Source organism: Mauremys reevesii, linkage group 7 (assembly GCF_016161935.1).
Source record: "Mauremys reevesii isolate NIE-2019 linkage group 7, ASM1616193v1, whole genome shotgun sequence".
NCBI lineage: Eukaryota > Metazoa > Chordata > Testudines > Geoemydidae > Mauremys > Mauremys reevesii.
Window position 1 is genome coordinate 89866600 of NC_052629.1, and position 22421 is coordinate 89889020.

Genomic DNA, 22421 nt, shown 5'->3' on the forward strand with positions numbered 1-22421 from the left:
ATTTCTGTTTGTAGCTCTCACTGAAATGTGCACATGAATCTGGAGCTAGAATTTGTCCCTGGTTTTTCACCTGAGAATGGTCAAACCTCTATAAGTCATGCAACATCCTGGCTGGGTAGATAAGGGCACCATTGATTGTAGTCCCCTCATTGCAGCTGGAAGATTTAACATCAAACAGTATGTTGCACTGAGGAACAGCAGTGAAGAATACAATATAGAATTGAAAGATCGGGGGAAGTTAGCTGGGTGGAAGGTGATTGACACTGTTGGAATTTGGCCAGGACACCAGGGTTAGCATGCACCTACTTCAGAAATGTGCTGCCAAAATTGTGAGGAGGCTTCCTAAAAACCTCTCTGCTGTGGTTTCTCTTTTGCTCTCCTCCACCACATTTTCCCCTCTCTCCAACCATAAAGCACCTTGCTTTCCCTACCTTCAGTTTAAGTCTCTGTGCCATTGGATAATCACTCACACCCACTATGCTTCTCTCTCCCCTAACAAGAAACCGCCAGCACCTCTTGGACACTCCTCTCAGCAGCTTGTGTACCTGGTGTGCTTTTCCTTGAGTTAGAATTGGTGGCAGATGGAGGGGGTGTCATCGTGTGGCCTCTGGATCTGATGATTGAGTGGGGAGTGGCTACTCTTTGGCAGGGGAGCGGCAGGTCACTTTTTTGATTTTTTATGGGAAGGGGTTTGGATGGACAGTAGGTAACTTGTGGCCTGAGGGGTTGGAGTTTGAGTCCCTTCTGACCTGAAGGAGGGCAGCTGGGTGAAAAGAGGATCTCCTGTGGCCTGGAGGGGTAGATCCTATGCCTCTCAAGTGAGGTGTGCTATGTCCCCTGAGGCCTGTGTTCAGGGGTCAGGTAAGAAGTAGGCTTCCTGAGTCCTGGGAGGTGAAGTAATTGGTTGAGGACTGGCCCCCTTGAGGCCTGGGGAGAGAGGAAAGTCAGTTAATCAGGATGTCTTCCCCGCCTGACTTGTAGTGGGGCCCCTGGTTGCAAATTCTGGGCTGAGTGGATGGGGAGGTTGGGAAAGAGAGGGAGGCTGCTGCAGATGGTGCAGCTCAGCTCCAAGCTCCTAGATCAGCGTGGCTCATCAGTAGTGAGCACGGACAGGTAATGGCCCCTTATCCCTCTACTGGCACTGCTGTGTGTGTTTGAGGCTGGAGGCCTAGCTCCTCTTAGAGCAGTTCCGATAAACAGTCATAGCAAGCTTACTTGCATCATGGAAGCTGAACAGCAACCAGCTTCAGCCATGCAATCATGCAATAGTGACGTCAGTGCTATGTTGCATCCAAAAAAGAGAAGCTCTAGAAGCAGAGAACCTCCTCCAGCCCTATGCTAGGGCTTTGGGTTAGCAGGAGCTGCGTGTGAAGTGTGCCACATACTGTGTTTCTTCTAGGAATTATTCACAGTTCTCCAATCTAAGTATTGACCCAGCCAGGGGCGGCTCTAGAAAATAGGCTGCCCCAGGCAGCGCGGTGTGCTGCGCCGCCCTTCCTCGGTCCGGGGGGGGTCCCCCCCTCTTCCTCGCTGAGCTCTGCTCCGGCAGGGGTCCACGGGACGGGGGTGGGACTCTCCCGCGCGCGCGGCGCGGGGCGGGGTCGGGGGGGCGCTGGCGGCGGCGCGCGCCTATGCTGCCGCAGCCCCCCCAGCGGAGCCGCGCGGAGCCGCCCCCCCCCGCGCCATCCCGCCTGCGGCAGGTCGTCGTCCGCTCGCCCGGTCCGCCCAGCCGGCGCACGACTGCGGCACGGCAGCCAGCCCCCCCCCCCCCCCCCCCCCCCCCACCTAACCAGCTTGGTGCTGGGGCTGGTGACCCAGCCTAACGTGACAGATCTGAGAAGATCACAGCATAAAGTCTCATGCCTCGGGCCCTTATGGGTAGTTCAGGTTGGGGAGACGATAGAAGCTTTAGCTGCTCCTGTAATTTTCCTATGAGGAGATATTTTACTCCCCAGAGAGAAAGAATCTTTTCATGGTTTCTGCAAAAATCCTAGTAATTTGTGCCCCCCCCCAGAAAAACAACCCAGAAATTGTGCAGGATGTTTAACCAACATCTGTGGTTGTCCCATGTAATTATGCAACACAGACTTGGATAAGTGTGGATGCGTAAGAAACACCCTTTATTTAAATATCACACACAGAATACAATTTTTCTCAAGTGTTTTCTAGGAAATTCAGTAGTATTTAAAAGGACTCCTTAATGGATGCACATTAATTTTCAGGAAGCTTAAAATCATGTTTATTAAGGGGTAAATCCAAGGGCTGGCCCCAATAGCCACACTGGTTCTGCTGCCAGGGGAATCTCTGCATGCTGTCAAATCCAGCCCTCTCCTCTGCAGGTGCAAGTGTGTGCCTGTTCAAGTCAATAGGACTCCGCCAGCATGATGGGGTGCAGTCAGCTTTAGGATCAGAGTCTAAATTAGTAACAATAGTGCAATCAAAATCCACCAGAAACTAGCTAGCAGTAGACTGTAAATAGCCTTTTGCTAGAAGAGCTGGGATTTCATTGGTAAAAATGGGAAATTAATTCTTCAAAAATCACAAGACTGGACAAGTAAAATTTCCTAACTACTTTCCTTAGATATTTAGAGAATGTAATATTAAAATAACTTATTCTGACTTGCCAGTAAGTAAATTTAAGTGCATTTTAGAGGTGGCCTCCAACCAAAACCTTGGATCTGAATACTGGATCTTCATACGAACTTCTCCCCTGGCAAACTTTGTGGTCTGGGATCCATCTTGAGTACACTTACACTTGCATAGCCAGTAATAGCTAAGAAGGGTATCCTTTGTATTAGGTTAGTTTGGCATTTCTGTGAAGAGCTATTGGTGACAGCAACATCTCACTGTGACATGTAATTTTCTAGGTTATGCTTCCGCAGCAGCGGGGCAGCAGAATAATAATCTCTTGTGGTAACCGGGTAGGCTAGCTTTTTGGAGAACCTCAGAGCACATGATGTTAAAATAAGTACAATTACTGCAGAAGTGATCAAAGCAAGATCTCGCCAAAAGAAATCGAGGCATTTAATTGGGAGGGATTTCCTGCAGCTGTCCAGCTCATTCCCACTCAACTGGCTCAGAGGCTTCCTCTCATTGGAAGCTGGGGTTGCACAGATGACGTTAGCAATAGAAGATTCGGAGAAGTCCTCCAGCCAGAGTTTGAGATACAGAATGTCACAGTCACAATTCCAGGGATTGTCGGACACATTCACTTCCTCTAGGTTATGTAAGTTGTCAAATGCACCAGTACGAACTGTGGTCATGCTGTTATTCTGTAGATAAAGTTTCCTGGTGCTGACAGGCAGGGCAGGCACTTCCTTTAGTCCCTTTGAGCTGCAGTCTACTAACCAACCCTTCATTTCTCCAAGTCGCTTACAGATGCAGGACAGAGGGCAGATTTCCGCATGGACTAAACAGAACAGCATTAATGTAACAAATCCTGCAGCAGTGGGGATCTTCATGGTGGTTATGTTTTCACTAAATAAAGGACAAAAACATATATCTAAAAACAACTGATGAATTGTCATGGTTCTAAATGTAAAGCTAGAATATAAAATTGTCCCCACTTCATCCTGCTTTAGGATCAGCAGGAAATCTTTAGTTTCCTGGAAGATTTTTTTCACGCCCTACAGTTCCCATAATGCCAGTCTGTCTTAACCTGGTTAATACTAATACATTTATGAAAGAGTGTGGTGAGTCGTTGCCACTCTCACGTCATGCTTTATTATACAGAATATTACTGCCAAAAGCCCCTGAATAGAGATGGCCCAGGTAGGTGGTGGCTAGATAGAGGTTAGTTTTAGGTTAGGGTTTTTGATTTAGGTTCAAGGCTAGGGTTTGAATTTGGTGTTGAAATCATGTGAGATTACAAATGCTGACTTTTGCCATCTTGAATGGCGTAAGTTGATTTTAAGAAGTTATCTCCAGAGATTTTTAGCTACATCCCATTCGGAAAATGGATCCTTTCTGTTATGGATCTGACAAGAATTGGTACGTTAGGGCTGAGTTCTGATGTGAGAATTTGCAGGGTGTGGATTAGAAGTTCTCTTTTTTTGGCCCATCACTGCTCTTTTACTTTGTGCCTGAATTCATGCATCCATCTATAAGAGCTTATTGTTTTAAGATGTAAAATAAATACAAAACTACACATTGTGTTTATCTGTGCTCTGACAAGGCTCAGAGCTTACTTTTGGGGGGATACCACCATCATGTCTTAGGTTGGCAGGTAGTTTTCCCTTTGCTGTGGCAGCCCCTGTTGTTTGGAGCTGGCTCCCGCCTAACATCCATCTTGGTCCCATCCATACTCTCTTTTTATACATCTGCAAATATTTCCTCCCCATCCCCCAGGTTTTTTTTTTTTTTTTAAGTATGGCCAATCAAGGGACCTAACTGGAATTCCAGATCCAAACTTCTTTGCACTGTTGGGGAAATCCAGATCCAAACTTTGTATATTGGAACCATCTCTAATTATGACCATAATTCACCCCATAACTAGAACTTTTCTTTTCCTCTTACTTCTTTATGGAAATCCACTGATTAAATGTGAGATTTTAAGAAAATAATTTTGATTGTATAGTGCCCTGAATACTTATCTGGGGAGTGCGATATGCTGTTAATAGGCGTCAGTTTTCTTCTTATTGTACACTCAGACTTTCCCTGTCCTCTTTCTCCAGCCCCACCCCACCCCAAAAAAGAAGGTGAGAGCTACTGTATTAGACTATAGAACTTACTTTGCAGGTGAACGTTCGAAGCCCAACACAAAAGCAATTTAAAACTGAAGTAGGCAAAGCATTGGAGTTGGCCGACAAATAGAAATTATCTAATGGATCTAGTCTATCTATCTCTAACCTCATGTTAGAGTGCCTTTTACATAAAAATAATATAGAATGGAAATTATACATATATAAGTATAGAACCTGGACAGAATATTCTTTGAGATCTTAAAATGTGACCAGCCTTAATAGCCCCAGTAGGAAAATGTCTCATTTGACAGGGTAAAAATTGAATTGATATTGCTTTCTGTCAGTAAACTTATTAAAGGCTGAGGTTGGATTGGTTTTGCTTTTAATAACTTTTTGCTTCAGAATCTAGAGAAGGTATCAGTTTCCTTTAAAGTAGATTGCAATACAAATGATTAATTCAAAGATACTGAAGGCATGAATTCTGGTCAAGTCTTGAATTTTTGAACAAGAAATTATTTAGGTATCTACATGTGCCCAGATGTAGATACAACACAACACTTTTATTTTCAATCCAAAAGCCCTGCATAATGAAAAGTGACCAGCGTGGGATGACGGACCTGCTTAAAACTCATTTTATCCATTCTGAAATATGATGATCTAAATGCTGGTCCTGTTTTCTTAATGAAATCCTAGATCCATCAGAGAGAGCGAGAGAGAGATCTAAATGCAGCTAACGTGACAACCATAACACAGAAAAACAAGGGCATGAAAACCTTTCTTCTAAACTATAGTGAAAGCAACAAATATAAACAAAAGCCATTTGTTTCAATTTCCAGCTGATTTGGATACTGGGAAAAGACTTACAATCTTGGAGCTTTAAAACCAGGTAATGCTGCAATGCCAGCTTTGACCTATTTAAGAAAATCTTTTGCTTTCACGAACTTGATAACCCAAAGTAGTTTTAAACTCTTATATTGTCTAAGCAAACCAATCAACAAAACCAACCCCCCACAATTCTCTTTTAAACACTTGTAAGAAGCACACCCTGCTTAAGGGAGATTTCACATTTTACTAATTCTATTTACAAATATGTGACTGAGACCTGTGTTTAAAAAATAATAGTACAGCCCAGGTAATTCGTTTCTTAAAATTAAGTGAGGCACCTCTTGATTTTTATCATAATTGTCCAGTGAAATACCATTTCCCTATAGCTTATGTGGGATTTCTTCTCCATAATACTATGAACTTCATCACAGAACAGATGGAATATTAATTTTGACAGTTTCTAATCTCTTCATAATCACAATTTAACCCTTTGGTGCTGAGTCTAAAGGCGTGCCCTGCTGCAGCTTCAGGAATCCAGCAGCAGTTGGTAACTTCTTAAAAGTGGCTACACCTTTTAAGTGCAACCTGACGTGTCAGTTTGTGGATAAAGATCTTTATCTAACTAAAAACAGGGTGAGCGAAGCCTATGCTCAGGATCCACTACCATGGTTTACTGAGTAAACACCAAGAAACCCCAAATCAAAAGGATATGAGACCTGGGCAAGAGAAGCAGGGAGAAAGGAATTGGTGAGCTGCATAGCTTGCTTACCTCTCTGTGTATGTGTGTGTGTGTGTGTGTGTGTGTATATATATATATATGTATATATATATATATATATTCAAGCGTTCGATCCTTTCCCTCGTTTGCGTAGTAAGGCTTTGAAGATCTGCAGTGCTGGATTAATCAAAACATTGTCGGGTTTTAAAGATCTAGGAAGGAAATGAATGTAACAGATGACAAGCCTTCTGTCTCGTCTGTTAGGCAGCAATTCCTCTTGGGAAATGCGTAGAGTCAAATAGCTCTTTGAGCTTTTTTTATTGTTTCAGCAGAAAAGAGAAGAATTTCATATTTTATTATGCTTCTGTTATTTAAATATTTTTCCTCTTTGAAAGGTGGCAGGTTTCTTAAAATCCTGAAATGACTCACCTCCAGTCTGACAAGTATTTCTTCATCAGAAGTAAAAATCTAGAGGTATAAAAGTCAGCTTGGACTTTATCAATCAGTGGGACAGGCAGGATAAGACATAGGTGTTAAGTTCCAGAAACAGCAAAAGCTAGACCATAAGAGTTTTGGGGTTTTTTTTTCATCAAAGCTAAGAGTGTTTCCATTCAGCCCTTTCCGCTGAACTTGCACATTTTGTAAAATTAAATCTAAGCCACTTTAAGTTGACAACATGTAAGAATAAAACATATATAAGGCAATGAAATACTCCAGCAGAAGTTATAGTGCCTGTCAGGTGAGGAGACTGGCCATGATTTTTTATTGCTTCATCCATCTTTTGGAACAGCAAACCAATCACCACTGTTACAAAAAGTTACCCAGGTCCAAATTTTCAGCTCTGGCCTTCATTTAGTATCTTCTTTTCATGTGCACACAACTGATTGTACCCATAAAAGTGGACATGCAACGATTTTGTGGGCCAAAAACCTATTTGTGCATATAAACTGGGCATTTGGCTACCTACCGGTAGTTGCTCTATGTGTGCTAAATAGACATGTTGTCATATTTGCACCATACACTCAGTTGCATGCACAAAGGTGGATGTGAAAAACCACACAGGTTTGAGATTTGTCAAAACTGTGGTTCTGAATACTTAAACAGCTGAACTTATACTTTGCAATTCCTTCTTCCCTCTTATAAAGGAGGACCAATAGATATTATCACTCCTTGCACATCTGTTCTATACATTAACTGTAAATGTATGGCTACACATTCAAGTTGGGAATTTAATAAATGATCAGTCATTGAGGACCTCAATTTTTAAAACTGCATACCTGTATGTACATGCACAAAAGTGATTTTGTAAATTCATGGCTAATTTGCAAGTGCCATTATCCAGGGCCGGCTCCAGACCCCAGCGCGCCAAGTGCGCGCTTGGGGTGGCATTTTGCCGGGAGGGCGACAGGCGGCTCCGGTGGATCTCCCGCAGGCATGACTGCGGAGGGTCTGCTGGTCCCGCAGCTCCGCTGGAGCATCCGCAGGCATGCCTGCGGGAGGTCCACCAGAGCCGCGGGACCAGCGGACCCTCCGCAGGCACGTCTGCAGGAGGTCCCCCAGAGCCGCGGGACCGGCGACCGCCAGAGCACGCCCCGCGGCGCACCGTTCTGCTTGGGGCGGCGGAATTCCTAGAGCCGCCCCTGCCATTATCCTCGTTATTCCTGCAACTCAGGTATTTGAACCCACAAATGGTCAGTTAGATGCATAAATGGCTATATTTGCATATGCAGTTGAATAGCTCGTGCATGCAGTCTCAGTGACTGTATGCTCCAGTTAAACAGAAAATTGTGCAGAGTTCTAAAATTTGGGCACTGTATGTTTTTACCACAGACACAGAAAATAGAGATGTTCAGCAAGGGTACGTTGAACAATAGCAAATGTGCAATTATTGGGTGTGGGGGAGAGGGGTGTGTGTGTGTGTGTTTGCATGCATTATAGGTGGTGCTGGTAGCACCACATACTATTTTTTTGGAAACTGTTTTATTAAGGCAAAGTTCCGATAAAACATGAACATATTACACTGTACATTACTTATTCCTTATTCAGGATTATGTTAATAGTCAAAGAACTTGCTTATAGATGCTGGATTGCTGTCAGGGGAGCCCTACTTCTCTGAGTGCACTAAAAGAGGTTACCAAATTTTAAAATACCTATCCTCTTTTCTGGGACTTCTCTTTTGTGTATATACTTGGTGTGAAAGCTTTTCTTTTATAAGGACAGTCCACATTTTACTTTACCATAATTCCAGAGGAGGAGGAGTCACATTATTCCAGTAATGTGCAATATTAAGTCTTGCTGCCAACAATAAAAAGAAGTAAATTTGTCATTCTGTTTAAAATGCAGATCCTTTACTGGAGCATTAAGTAATGAGGTCAGGGGATCTCTAGGAACCTGGTGTTTTGTCATAAGATGAATCTCCTTAATAATTTCCTGCCAACACTATCTAATTCCTGGATTCAACCAGCACATGTGCAAGAATGTTCCCCTTTCCTCTCACCTCCTGCAATGAAGCTCCCCCCGTAGCAAAAATGTGATGGATCTTAACTGGAATCAGAAGGATGCCTGACATTTCCCATTTATGAGACCTTGTTTGCAGTTGTTTATAACCGTGCCAGATTTTAACCATTTGGAATTAATGATATTGCCCATGCTCAGTGCCTTCCTCAGGGTGAATGCTTTTGGAAAATTTCAGCAAAAATATTTTTGCTATTTCTAAGAACAAGGCTAGGGAAATATACATTGTTTTACTCTGTTTAAAAAATTCTGGTTACTTTGTTTTTTAAAAGCTTTTGTGCCCCCATGCTTTGGCGCAGGGACTTGACATTTGGCAGGGAGTGGTCTTTGTGTCAGGGATTTGCCGTTTGCTGTCTCTCTTCAAATCTGCCCAAATTGGCTTGGGTAGAGAATGGCACCAGTTAGTGAGGAGAATGGGTCTGGGTCAAGGGGCCAGGGATAGGAAAGAGACAGGACTGGACAGGGATAGGTTGGAAGGAACCAGGAAAAGTGGGTCAAACTTGGAGTATGGCTACACTGAAGTTAAAAACCTGCAGCTGGCCAGTGCCAGCTGAGGCTGGGCTTGGGCTGCAAGGCTGTTAATTGCAGGGCAGAGATTTTGGGCTTGGGCTGGAGCCTGGGCTCTAGGATCCTGCAAGGGGGGAGGGTCCCAAAGCTCAGGCTGCAGCCCAAGCCTGATCATCTACACCACAATTAAACAGCCCAGCAGCCTGAGCCCTGTGAGCCTGAGTCAACTGGCATGGGCCACCTGTGGGTGTCTAATTGTAATGTAGACATACTCTTGGAGGGAATGGTCAGAAGAGTCTGTGCCTACAGAGCCCACTCTCCTCTAGAACCTGGAATGGAACCCAAGATTTCCGATTTCAGAGTAGCAGCCGTGTTAGTCTGTAGCCGCAAAAAGAACAGGAGAACTTGTGGCACCTTAGAGACTAACACATTTATTTGAGCATAAGCTTTTGTGGGCTACAGCCCACTTCTTCGGATTCCTGAGTCTCACTATTTCTCTGGTATCAATAAATAACTGTGAAATGTACTGGTAAAATGTCCCCTCCCCCTCTACTGTTGGTCCACATACAGGATGACAGCCTACTACTACTCTGAGTTACTCCGTCAGCTCAAGCGGCAGAGGTCTGTGAGATGGATCTAAGCAAGGGCTCCAACGCTGCTGCTGATTCATGGAGGTGTCAGTAGGATGCTACATAATGGAATTTCTGTTTTATCAGTTTGCTTTTCAAAAAAAATATATAGGAAATTAACTGCCCCACCCCCCACACTCTCTCACATGCCCACCCAAAACCCATATGCTAAAAGAACACTATTAAAGTTGCAAAGTCAAGCACTCAAAAGTCAGGAGATGCCAGAATTAAGGTTCTTCTTCGAGTGCTGTCCCTGTGGGTGCTCCACTCCAGGTGATGGTGCATCCCGGCGCCGTTGATCGGAGATCTTTGGTAGCAGTGACTGATCTGGACGCACATGCTCAGCTGCTGTCTCACGGTGTTGTTAGGGTATGCCTAGGCGCGCACATCCCGCACCCCCCTCATTTCCTTCTCAACTGTCCTCAACTGAAGATGGGACTCAGGGCGGTGCTGAACCTCTTCCCTGGTCACTGAAGGAAATAAGTAAAAAGAAATAGAAATAGTTAGATAGAAATATCCTAGTTCTCTCCCTTCCTTTAGAATAGTTCATTAGTTTAAAAAAAAACAAAAAAAATTTCTCTCACATTCGTCTCCTGTTGAGACACTCTCCGCAGGCAATCATAGTTCAGTGATGCCGGGGTCCCCGGGCTTTAAGAAATGCGACTCCTGCAAGGAGCCTATGCCGCGGTCTGACAGACACTTATGGTGTGTGAAGTGGCTCGGCGAGACACACATCCCTGCCAAGTGTCTCTATTGTACCAGCCTGAAAACCAGGGCTCATTGTGACAGGGACTTGCAGCTAAAAATGCTCCTGATGGAGAAATTTCTACAGCCGCCTATGGAAATGAGCAGTACACCCTCTCCCTCATGCTCCACGGCTAGTCGGAACCAATCAGGAGCGCGGCTTCACTCTCTCAAGTGAAGAGGCAGGAAGCCCCAATGTCTCTGCACAGAGACTTTCAAAAGGGTGAAGGGTCTCCTGCGAGATCTTTACCCTCGGTGCTGACAGTGCCAAAAGCAGCTGCCTCCGACCGCCCTAGCACCTCAGCCGTGGCTCACACGGGGCGCAAAAGTAGGGACCCGACTTCCCAGAGTGGGAAGCTCTCCTTGGCACCTGTCCTGTCGGCATCGAAGATAGACCCGGCACTGGCAGCGTATTCCACCGCAGTGCCAACAAGAATGTCGGCACCGAGCCTGCCTATCACCCCCGCAGCAGACGCGGACCCCCTGCAGGGTGCCTATAAACGGCCTGCAGCACCCGCGAAAGCAAAACAAAAGTCACCGCAGGCTTCCACTCACACTTTGCGCTCTTCAGGACCACAGACCATGAAGCAACAGCAATTTTTGCATCAAGATGATAGCTCCATGGCCCCTGAGCCTGACTTTCCTCTACTCGGCATGGAGCACTCATTGTTTGAACAGCCGCTCTCACCACCCGACCTGGCTGCCCTCACTGACAGCGAGAACGACATGCAGCAGCAGGCAAAGTTCTCCCCGCCTGATTCTCCTCCTCCACCGGAGCTATATATATCTCAAGGCACAGAGCCTCACAAGAACCAGCCTCAGTTTCCCTACTTTGTCCCCCTGTGGGTGGGCCTCACTTCTCTTACCCTATGCCTTGGCCTCAGTGGTACCCTTAGTCAGCTCTTGCCACACTCCTCCTTGCGGCCCCTCCACCAGACCACAAGCCCGCTCTGCGTTCTCCATCTACATCTAGAGCTCCTGAACCCGCTCCTGAAGAGCTGGGCCATGAACCCTTCCCTGATTCACTGGCTCCTAACTCTCCATCAGCTGCAGATGGAGCCCTCATGCCTCCACCTCCACAAAATGTGGACTACTTTAAGCAATTCCAGGAACTTTTCAAGAAGGTGGCACTCAGCCAGGACATTCCTTTGGAGGAAGTCCAGGAGACACAACACAGACTCCTCAAAATCCTCCAATCCTCTGTGCCCTCAAAGATCACACTAAACGAAGCCCACCTAGAACCAGCTGACACTCTCTGGCAGACCCCTGCCTCCATCCCACCAACATACAAAAAGGCTGAATGTAAATATTATGTTCCCACTAAGGATATAGAATCCTTATTTTCCCACCCACAACCAAACTCTCTTGTAGTGGATACAGTGACACACAGGACAAAACAGCCATAATACTGGCGCACCCCGCAAGACAAGGACCTCAAACGGCTTGACCTCCTGGGCCACAAGGTTTATCCCTCCTCTACTTTGCAATTTAGAATTGCAAATTACTCTGCCCTCCCCGCAAGCTATGACTATGACAACTGCAACAAGCTCTTTGATTTTACCTCCCATATTCCAGAGGACAGGAGAGCGGACTTTAAGTCAGTCCTTGTTGAAGGTCAGTTGGTGTCCAGGACAGTGCTACAAGCATCCCTGGACATGGCAGACACAGCAGCCTGCACTACTGCAACTGCGGTGGTCATGCGCAGGTCTTCCTGGCTGTCTGCATCTGGTACCCCAAAGATCTTCAGACCAAAGTGAAGGACCTTCCCTTTGACAAAGATAAACTTTTTTCTAAAAAAAACGATGAAGTCCTTCACACTATGAAAGACTCTAGAGCCACCCTGCGCACACTGGGCATATACCCATCCCTCCCCAGGAGACAACAGGATCAACCTGATCAGAGGTCCCTCGCACAACAATATCACTGGCCCCAGCCCAGACTGTATGGTATTGGGAGGAACCACAGCAGACCTCCTAAGCGCAGACAAAACCATGTGCAATCAGCTACCTCCCACCCATCGGGAAACAAACAGCAATTTTGAACTGTTGGTTGGGCATCTGCACGACCACCCATTGACTCCACTGTCTGTTTTCCCATTTGGCCACCGCCTCCAGGTTTTCCACCATGTCTGGCACTGGGTCCTGGAAATAGTTCAGTCAGGTTACTTCATCCCTTTCATATCCTGCCTGATCCCTATTTTCACATATCCATTCATCCAGCACACAGATGCGTCCTACGATTCACACTTGGACACAACCATTTTCAATACAGAGTGCCTAGGTTGGCACCAACTGAAAGTGGATACCACTAATAACTATTCAGTGGCCTGTCTGAAATAAATGGAGTTGTTTTAGGCCTCTTCCCAGGGGACACATCTGCATCACCAAAACCACCCCACTATTGCCACTAAATAGCACACTTGTTGACAGTCTTAGCTGGAAGGTCAAGAGACCAAATAGGCTTTGAGACCAGACCAGTCTTTCACTTCAAGAAATGAGACTCTGACCTGCAAATACAAGCACAAAGGAGGAACTGAGTGGGAAAGCTTGCATTAGTACTGCTTGTGTTGTAGCTGGTTCTACGGATAAATCCAGCACCTCAGTCTGGAGTAGGATGACCAGATAGCAAGTATGAGAAATCGGGACAGGGGGTGGGGGGTAACAGACGCCTATACAGGGGCGGCTCTAGGATTTGCGCTGCCCTGCCCACGGCGGGCGCGCGCGCGGGCGGCTCTGGCTGTTGCCGTCCGCTGCTCGGGTGACCTCCCTGCAGCGCGCGCGCGCGGTCCTGGTCCCCGTCCCGGGTGGACTCCCCGCCTCCACGCCGGTCTGAGGCGGTCCACCAGACGACCAGACGGACCCCTGCAGGCAGGGCTGCAGGGGGACCACCGACCTGGGACCCCAGCGACAGGCCCAGGCATGCCATCACCTGAGGACCCCCGCGCCCCGCCCCGCCGCCGCCCCCCCGCGCGCCGCCGCGCGCGCGCTTGGCTTGGGGCGGGGTCTGCGCCTGCCCTGCCTAAAAAAAAAAAAAAAAAAAAAAAAGACTGTCTAAAAAATTGGGACATCTGATCACCTAGTCTGGAAGTCTGTCAAGTCTCTATAACATAACTACTACATTCAAAAAAAATTAAAAAAAAATTAGTTGTGAGCAGTCAGATTTGGATTTGGGCTCTAAGCAGAGAAGTCAGAGCACAGATAATTTTACAATCTACTAATATAATCTATTTCCATTTATTCTTGTCTACCTTCTAATAGTAATCCATCCCATAGATCCTGCAGGTCAACTGGCTGGGGAAAATGATAACATGTATCTCTGTTCCCTGAGTACAATTGTCTCTGATACCATTCTGTTGGGGGTAACCCAAGGGGAGAATTGAGAGTAAATGCTACATTTTATTAGTAATACACACAGAAATGATATACACAGAAATGATATACACTTAAAGAATCAAAATAAAACTTTTGGGATTCATAAAGTAAAACTCCAAAGGAAAACATCTGGAAGCCCTAACTAGGGTTAATTTGGTGAAAACTGTCTTTAAAAGCACTGATTTTTAACATAAAGAACAGTTAGTGTCAAAAACATAAAATAATCCACCTTCCTTAAAAAAAAAAAATTTAAAAATGCAGAGGTTCCTGACTCCTTCGGTATCATCTGGGCCAGCTGCCTGAAGCTTTTATTTAGACAAACTCTCAATGGATTTAATGACTAAAAGTGGCAGCATAGACCTTGATCTAATAATATTGTATTGAAGTTATGCACATTTTCAAATAAATTTGTTCATTATTGCGCTAAGACCAAAATGTATAATGCTTTGTATGCGTTTATGTAAAGGCGTGTTATTCAATATTATATATGAGTGTGTATTTGTGCATGTAGCTATATCAGTTGGTGTATATAATGAATGGTTTGTTTAACAACACAGCATAACAATCATTTGCTTTTCACCTTTCTGGGCTTTCTTCTATGAAAGTTAAGAATGGACTTGAAATAGCTTTTCCTTAGTTTCACCCACCAACTATGTGAGTTTTACTTGCAGTTTTGGTTTCAAAACCCATTTCTCAAAAGTGTCCATGTTAAGATGGACCCTGACTTTTTGAGGTTTGGATCAAAACCTAACGAAAGCTCGGAAGTATTGTGTTCTGAGAGTTCAGACTCAACTCTGCTCAAGTTGCTTGTGAACTTTAGCACATCTTTTCAGTGAATCTGATCTGCATTTAGAATGTGTAATAAAACCCAGGTGAGTTTTGTGTGTGTTACAAACATGCTACACATCCCTACTTTGCAAGGCCTCTCCTCTATTTCATGAATGACAATGAACAGCTGTCCACTGGGGAAAAAGAAGAGGGAAGAGAAACTTCTGGGGTATATTTATTTACTTTTAAATTGACTGACCTTTAGGGAGCCCAAACCTGTGACCAGCAGCCCAAAATTAGTTAGGACCTTTTTCTTAAAAGATGATTTTTGGTGCCTGTTTGTTTGCGAATGTTTTTAAAAGCTGTTTTGAACAGTGCTATGATGGGGGAAAGCTAAAAGGATTTGTAGGGCTTTTATAATTCCAATCTTTTGCCTATGAATTGGAGAAAGTGATTTGACCCCTATTTAAATAAATAGTCCATCTGCCTGTCAGGTGCACAACAGTCTGATTTGTGAACAGACTGCTGATGTTATGAGTGGTGAGGATGGGGAAGATCTTGCTGATTTAGGATTGTTTCTTGGAAGATTTTGACAGGGTGTCTGTGTTTTAACTGCTTTGATTCATTAGGACTCTGTGGCTTAAAAAACCCTTAATAGAGAGTAAAGGCAACTCAGAAGGTGAATTGTAAATACAGCTAGTGATGCATCCAAGTAAAGAGAGATCAGGAAGGGTAGTACATTCTGAAATGGAAAATAAAGGCCATGATGATATTGCAGCTATGGAATTGCCTTTGGAACACAGAAAAGAATAAATTTAGAAGCTAGGTAGTTGTGTGTCTACTAAATATACTATATATCTATATCTTCCTGCATATATGGTTCTCTTCCTTTAACAGCAGACAAGTTTGTTGAAAGTGATGCAGCTTCTTAGAATATAAAGGTTCCTTAAAATGCCTAGTTTCCCCTATTCTTCCCAGTCCCTGTGTGGAGAGGACTGTGGGTCAGATTCTACAGTCCTTATTCATACAGGTTAGTCCCAGTGGGTCTTAACGTGTCTTTGGGATGAGTAAAGCCTGCAGGATTGGGCCTTATATTTACAGCATCAGAGTTTTTGCTACTTTCTTCTGGACTTAAGGAACAGTGAAGATTTGATGGACATTATCAAGTTTTCCAAACAACCTCATTCACAACCTTGTCTCTTCAAAGTACTCTTGGAGACTTTTCTTCTGGGGCCTAATTCTCTCATCAGTTGCATGAGTGCAGCTTGTATTCACTTACAGAGAAGAAATGAACATGCAAAGGGCTGGATGACTGGACTCCTACTGTTTAGGAGAAAGGACACAAATTAAAACTAAATGCCCAAGCTAGGTGCATCACTAGCCGGGCTGCCTGCTATGTCAAGTCCAAGTAACATGCATAGCAGAAATCTGAATCCTCTTTATAGGAAGTTTATAAAGAGCTATTGTCATTCATTGCCATCAGCTACTCTTAAACACTTCAAGATGGAGGTCTTTAGAGAACTGTACCCATTCCTCCTGCTGAATGGCTTTGCTATTACCTTGTCACACGTTTTCAATATGCAACATCATTAACCCACCTCTTTTCTCCTCTGAGTTTTCCCTCTGATAAAACCTGGTCTTGATGCCTTCATTAAGGGCTTTTGGGTAGGATTGCTGCCACTGAATTCTTGGGAAGTATCAAAGTAGTCCTCTGTATAACAAATATGCAGAATTAACATTCGTCATTGGGAGACCCATTGTAAATGAGTGAGTAAGCAAATGATTAAAGAAACAAAACAAAGGATAATGGATCACAACATGCACTTGTTCTGGCTGCTTTAACATATTCTAGAGGCTGGTGTGGCTCCCCGGACCAAAGGGGTGGACAAAAGCCACCTATACCTTCGTGTACTGCTCTAACACACCGGGTCCTCTAGCCTATTAAGTGACTATACCATTTGGACACTGAGAAGACATTTAAGTCCCATCTTCCTGTCGTTTGTAGGCTTCTTTTTTATTGTATGTTCACTATGGATTTGTACAATTTAGCTTTAAATACCTCAAGCATTCTACCACTTGCTTGGGAGATTTTTTTCTACAGGTGAATAGATCTTACTTTTAAGAAAATCTTCTGTCTAAAATATCCCTAACTGTATCAAAGTACTCCTAGTTTATACCCTTTTTCATTATGGAAAATAATGCCTCTGCCTCCTTGGTTTACATCCTTCAAATATTTGTACATTGTTACAATGTTCACCTCAGTGATTGCTGTCTCCAAAACTTTCATCATTCTCTCTGAATGAACACAAATGACAAATCTGATGATCTAGAAAGCAGGGCTGGTTAGACATTAATATAAAAAGAGTCTACGCAGAACAAGTCAAACCTGAGTGTATTTTTTAAAATGTGCTTTTTCATATTTTTATTTTAGCTTCCTTTTGCATTTAAAGTTTTAAACGGTGTGCCTTACATGCTGGGTCAATGTAAATGTGAGGTCTGATTTTACATATTGACAATTACATAGATAGACTCCATTAGAGAGAATTTACAAGAAACAAAACAAAACACCAGATCATCTTCATTTTTTTCCACTAGGGGTCACTGAAGTCATTTTTCTTGATGGATGCTGTGTCTATGGCTTCTGGCTCAATCTATATTATACATGTCTTAAATTAAAATAATTGTCTGCAAGACTGAAACATTGTTTTAGAATATCTTCTGAGATCAAAATATAGCAGAGATACGTGTGTGTGTGTGTATGTGTCTGTGGCCAAAAGGGCTAATGCATTCCTTGGCTGCATAACCAGGAGAATCTCAAGTAGAAATAGGCTATTTTACCAGTTTGGTCCTGGTCTGACTGATATTGTAATGCTATGTCCCGATCTGGTATCCACAATTCAAGAAGGATGTTGATAAATTGGAGAGGGTTCAGAGCCATGTCCCCTCTAATTTTTTTCCATTGATGTCTGGAATGAATTTTGTTATGTGCACCAATATGGAGGTAATGTGTGGATATAAATCACCCTCACATATTATATAGTATAGTTTAACCCAACCATGTTTTTTTTCATTAATGGAAAGGCAGCAATTTAAACATGGGCCAAAGTCTGTGCTCCTCACTTGAGCAGAAAGCCCGTGGGAGTTTTGCTTAACTAACGATGGCAGAATTTGGCCCTAGAGGTGAATACTTCCAAAAATTTACAATCAGCAGCATATTTAAACCTGGATTGTCACCTTCAAGTTCAACAAATTTAAAAATTCAGTCTACCCACTGTCTGGCAACATCAAATGTTCAATCCATCAGTTTGAAAACAGCTGGAGTATAAGTATGTGCAGTGAAGTATTTGTACACAGTATTTTATTAACGTGAAATCTGCAAACAAAATCCAAATCTTCATGTACAAGCGTCATAGCTGAGACCTGCTAGCAATGTATGCAATATGAAAATTAGAATCCCTATTAGTCTTCTTTAAAGTGAGTTACAGGCACAGAGAATGTAATTACTCCAGTACTAACAGCAGTACATACACTGTTAAAATGTTCTTCTCATATTAAAAAATACATAGTACATTTACATTCAAGAAGAGAAAATTACCTGATTCTAACAGTGGATTGTGAAACAACATGGAGCTTATAGAAATGCAGTATTGCCTGTTACATTACTTCAGTGTGTTGCTATTTCTACATATTGAACTGATGGTCAACATTTGCCAATTTATTCAGCACGTCAAAGTTCATGGGAGTTTTTGCAACAGGAGCAGGAATTAGCATACAATGAAGGAGCCAAATAGATTAATACCAAGCCCTTTTATTTAGGAAGTGTTTTGAGCTAAGTTTTTAAAGATTCAAAATCAAACATGCATATCCACAAAGATCAGGCTTTCCCTGCAAAAATTCATAAGAAACCTCTTTCTTTGGATGTGCAAGTTGTTTATAGACTCCTGAAGATTATCTACAGGTACTAGCCCTTAATTAGTTTCCAAGTGGAAACTTGCAACTATATAGCAAAGGGATTTTTCAGTTTCTTTTTTTCTTTTAATTCTTCATGTTTTTTTTAAACTAATTAAATGATTTTAAAAAAGCACAGACTTGTGCCACTACAATCTATACAGAAAATAACTGCTGTTTTTTTGGAGAAGCAACAGTTGATTGATTATTTCTTTTGTAGACTATTGCAGCTGAACTCCTGATAGAGTGGATTGATTTATAGTAACCATTGTTTTTAGAAGTACTTGCTAACAACTACAATGTCTCTCTAAGGAATTGATGAACTTTTTTTTTAAAAAAAGGAAAGAAGTGGGGTAGAGAAAGCAATGCAGTGTCCAGAGTTGAAGTGCAATTACAATTTTGCTTTTAAAAAAAAATCATCCCTTACTATTTCAGGGCCCTCCCTCTACTTTTGCAGAGCGCAAACAGCATCACTAGCCCAGAAGCAGAGCCATGACTTTGTGCCTAGAGAAATTGCCTACTCTCTCCCCAGGCCCAATACCCCTGAGTCCAGGTTTCCCAGTTCGGGTTCCCTTGTGTGTGCCAGTCACACGCCCGCCCAGTGTGTTGAAGCAGACCCAGAAGTTGCTGGTACCACTCACTTGGGGTTGCAGCTGCACTAAGCACGGCCAGGCAGCTCAGCCGCTTGTTTCCCGGTCCCTTTGTTGCTCCCCTGAACTCCTGGCTACTTTGCAGCTATTCACAATGACAAGCCTCTGCTCTTGCTGGTTCCTTCCCAGTGAGGGGTGGGGGAGAGAAGAGCATCCCCATCCTGACAACTCAGCATGGCCTGAGGGAGGAGGATGGGGAGGGTTTTATGTAAAAATCAGAAGGCAGGGTACTGTGCAGTGGCCCTGTGAGTCCTGGGGTGGGACAGGGATAGGGGCCCACCTAGTGCTGAGCCTATCTGCTGCAGAGAGAAGTGCTGAACTGCTGCCCCCTCCCCACAAGCCAGGTTGGCTGGCACTCCCCACCGCCCAGTTCCCCTTCAGCTGCCTGGCCCCAGCTGTCTCCCTCCCCTGCTCCACAGCCACCCCTGCTGCTGTTCTCCAGCCCTGCCCCGCTCCCCAGTGCTGCCGTCCCACCCTCGCTGAGGATGTGCGCACCTGCGCGGCACTTGGAGTGCTGTGTGGCCGTGCAGGCGCGCAGCTTAGAGGGAACACTGGACTTCAGAGAAGAGCCGCAAAAACAATTAAAAGATTAGAAAACCTGTCTTATAGTGATGGATTCAAGGAGCTCAATCTATTAGGTTTAACAAAGAAAAGCTTAAGGGGTGACTTGATCACATTCTCTAAGTATTTATACTGGAAACAAATATTTAATAATGGACTCTTCAATCTATCAGGAAAAGGTGTAACACAATTCACTGGCTGGAAGTTGTAGCTAGACAAATTCAGAGTGGTAATAAGGCATCAATTTTTAACAGAGTAACTAAGCATTTGTACTAAGCTGGATTGTCCATCACTGACAATTTTTAAATCATGATTAGATGTTTTTCTATGCTCTATGAATTATTTTAGGGAAGTTTTATGGCCTATGTTGTGCAGGAAGTCAGACTAGATGGTCACCGTGGTCTCTTTGGGCCTTGGAATCGATGAAGTTTTATAAATCAGATGACTGATCACATTTGTTTGCTTTATAAAAATCCCCTGGGCTTGCATTTCTTAGTGAAATGAATGTTCACCCAGGGTTTGGATTCAAATAATTCTTGGTAAAATATTACTGTCATTTATGGTCCATTATAACGATGATAGAGGTGCACTTGGGGAATGTCTCGTTATAGCTGACCCTAAGATCATCATCTTTAAGGGATGCATCACTAATGCAGTGTTTTTCAGGACCTGCTAGTGCCTATCCTGTTTGCTGTGCTCCCTGGACAATTAATCATCTCACAGAGTTACTAATTAATGGTCAGTGATCCTAAGGACAGTCAATAAGTTTTAATGCATGTTTCATTAGCAGAGTGTGTTATCAATATCCTGCTGGGAAGCTTTGGAGGTTTCTGTTTAAAAAAATAAAAATCAGCTCTGCCCCTTTCCATCTTGCTTGTATTACTAAATTAAATATCTTGCTCTTATTAAAAGCAACTAGTTTTCTAGCTCCCCATCCGGTCTCTTTCTTTCATTCTAAACACCATATCTGTAGCAATCGCTTTTCAGTCAAATCATCACCCATTGTGACCCCGACAGGACTGATCGATCCAAAGCTGATGCCTGGGGGAGCAGGTAAGGATTTAATTGAAAGTGGCATCATTTTTTTGAGGAAAGACAGGGCCAAGAAGGGAGTACAGGCATTTCAAGCCAATATTGGAATGAGGTTTGAACTGGTAATATTCCTCTATTATACATTTGTTGTTTTATTAAGTTAACACTTTGGGTAATGTATCATAATAATTGCTGCTTTGTAAGAAATATTGCTGTAAGGAAATTAGCAAAATCTAATACCTCATCAGGGTGATTAAATTGCTGCCTATCTTTTTTACTATATCATATTTTAAATCGTAGTGAATATGTTAAAATCTTACCATAGTGTTTTTTCCATTTTACAGCTAGGCTGTAGAAGTTAAATTACAATCACATTAAAGAGACTGACTTATCTGGTATTTGTTGCTGTTGCTTGATACTGCTGGGCTTTTGATTCTAATATTTTTACTTTTATGATCATTAATTTATTTAGCAAAAAATGTTAGTTTCCCTCTCATATAAATCACCCTGACAAAAAAGCTCTCTTGTGACAATACTCTTGTTTTGTTTTCATGGGCAAATTGTGTCTAAATTTTTCTTTGTCACTTCAAAACTGTCACTCTTGTTAATTTTCCCCTAGGCAGTGTGACCTAGAGGGTAAAGCACTGGCCTGAGACTCAGGAGAGCTGGGTTCTGTTCCTGGCTCTGCCGCTGGCTTGCTGGGTGACCTTAGGCAAGTCATTTTACCTCTGTATGCCTCAGTTTTCCCATCTCTAAAATGGGGATGATGATACTAACCTCCTTACTAATGTGCTAGAGCTCTAGGGATGAAAGAGGGGTAGGTGGTGGTGTGACATTATCTGATTAAAATATGACTATATAGATCATTGTTGCAACCACAATTATATATTTGCAACGAATCTTGTACAAAATGTGGCATGTAAGATATCCATGAAAAGGTTATGATTTGCTGGTTATGATTATGCTATCTTTATGCATGTATCATTTTTGTATTTGCAGTTATGCATGTTGGCTTTATACCTGGATTTCAAATGTTTGCTCCTGGGGTAATGCCCACAAAGTAGTTAGCCAGTGTATCTTGGCGGGACTATTCAAATTGAGTGGCCCATCAAAAGGACATTTAACTCACAGTGGACCATGGGATACACCCATCTACACTGAGTGGACTGTCCTATAAACGTGCTGTCTGGAATATAGGTAATGGCTTCCTGCAATGACCGAGCGAAATTGGGCATGAACATGTGACTTGCCCATGTGACTCCAAACACTGTCTGGTCACCTGTGATTCTCCACTAGCTGTGCTAAGGTTTTTGTTTGAAACAATGGGTTTCCATCCACATGGCAGAGGATATAAATGGCCCTGGAAACCCCTCCATTTTGCCTCTATCCTGGTCCAGCCTCTGGACTATGAACTTATACTAATAGGAGCATTCTAACCAATGGACTGAGGACCAGTCCATTGATTTGGAAGC

The 22421-nt window shown here is 43.4% G+C and overlaps 1 protein-coding gene across 1 annotated transcript in view; it reads right to left on the minus strand.

Moving 5' to 3' along the window:
• Positions 1-2124: 2124 nt before the first annotated feature.
• Positions 2125-22421, minus strand: part of GP9 (glycoprotein IX platelet) — a 46555-nt gene continuing 26258 nt past the window's right edge. The window contains exons 3-5 of the mRNA XM_039481942.1: positions 8463-8520; positions 6277-6402; positions 2125-3477 (exon numbers count right to left, since the gene is read on the minus strand). Of these exons, the coding sequence (XP_039337876.1) occupies positions 2844-3477; positions 6277-6402; positions 8463-8520 (818 nt within the window). The 3' untranslated portion in view covers positions 2125-2843. The remainder of the gene's footprint in view (positions 3478-6276; positions 6403-8462; positions 8521-22421) is intronic.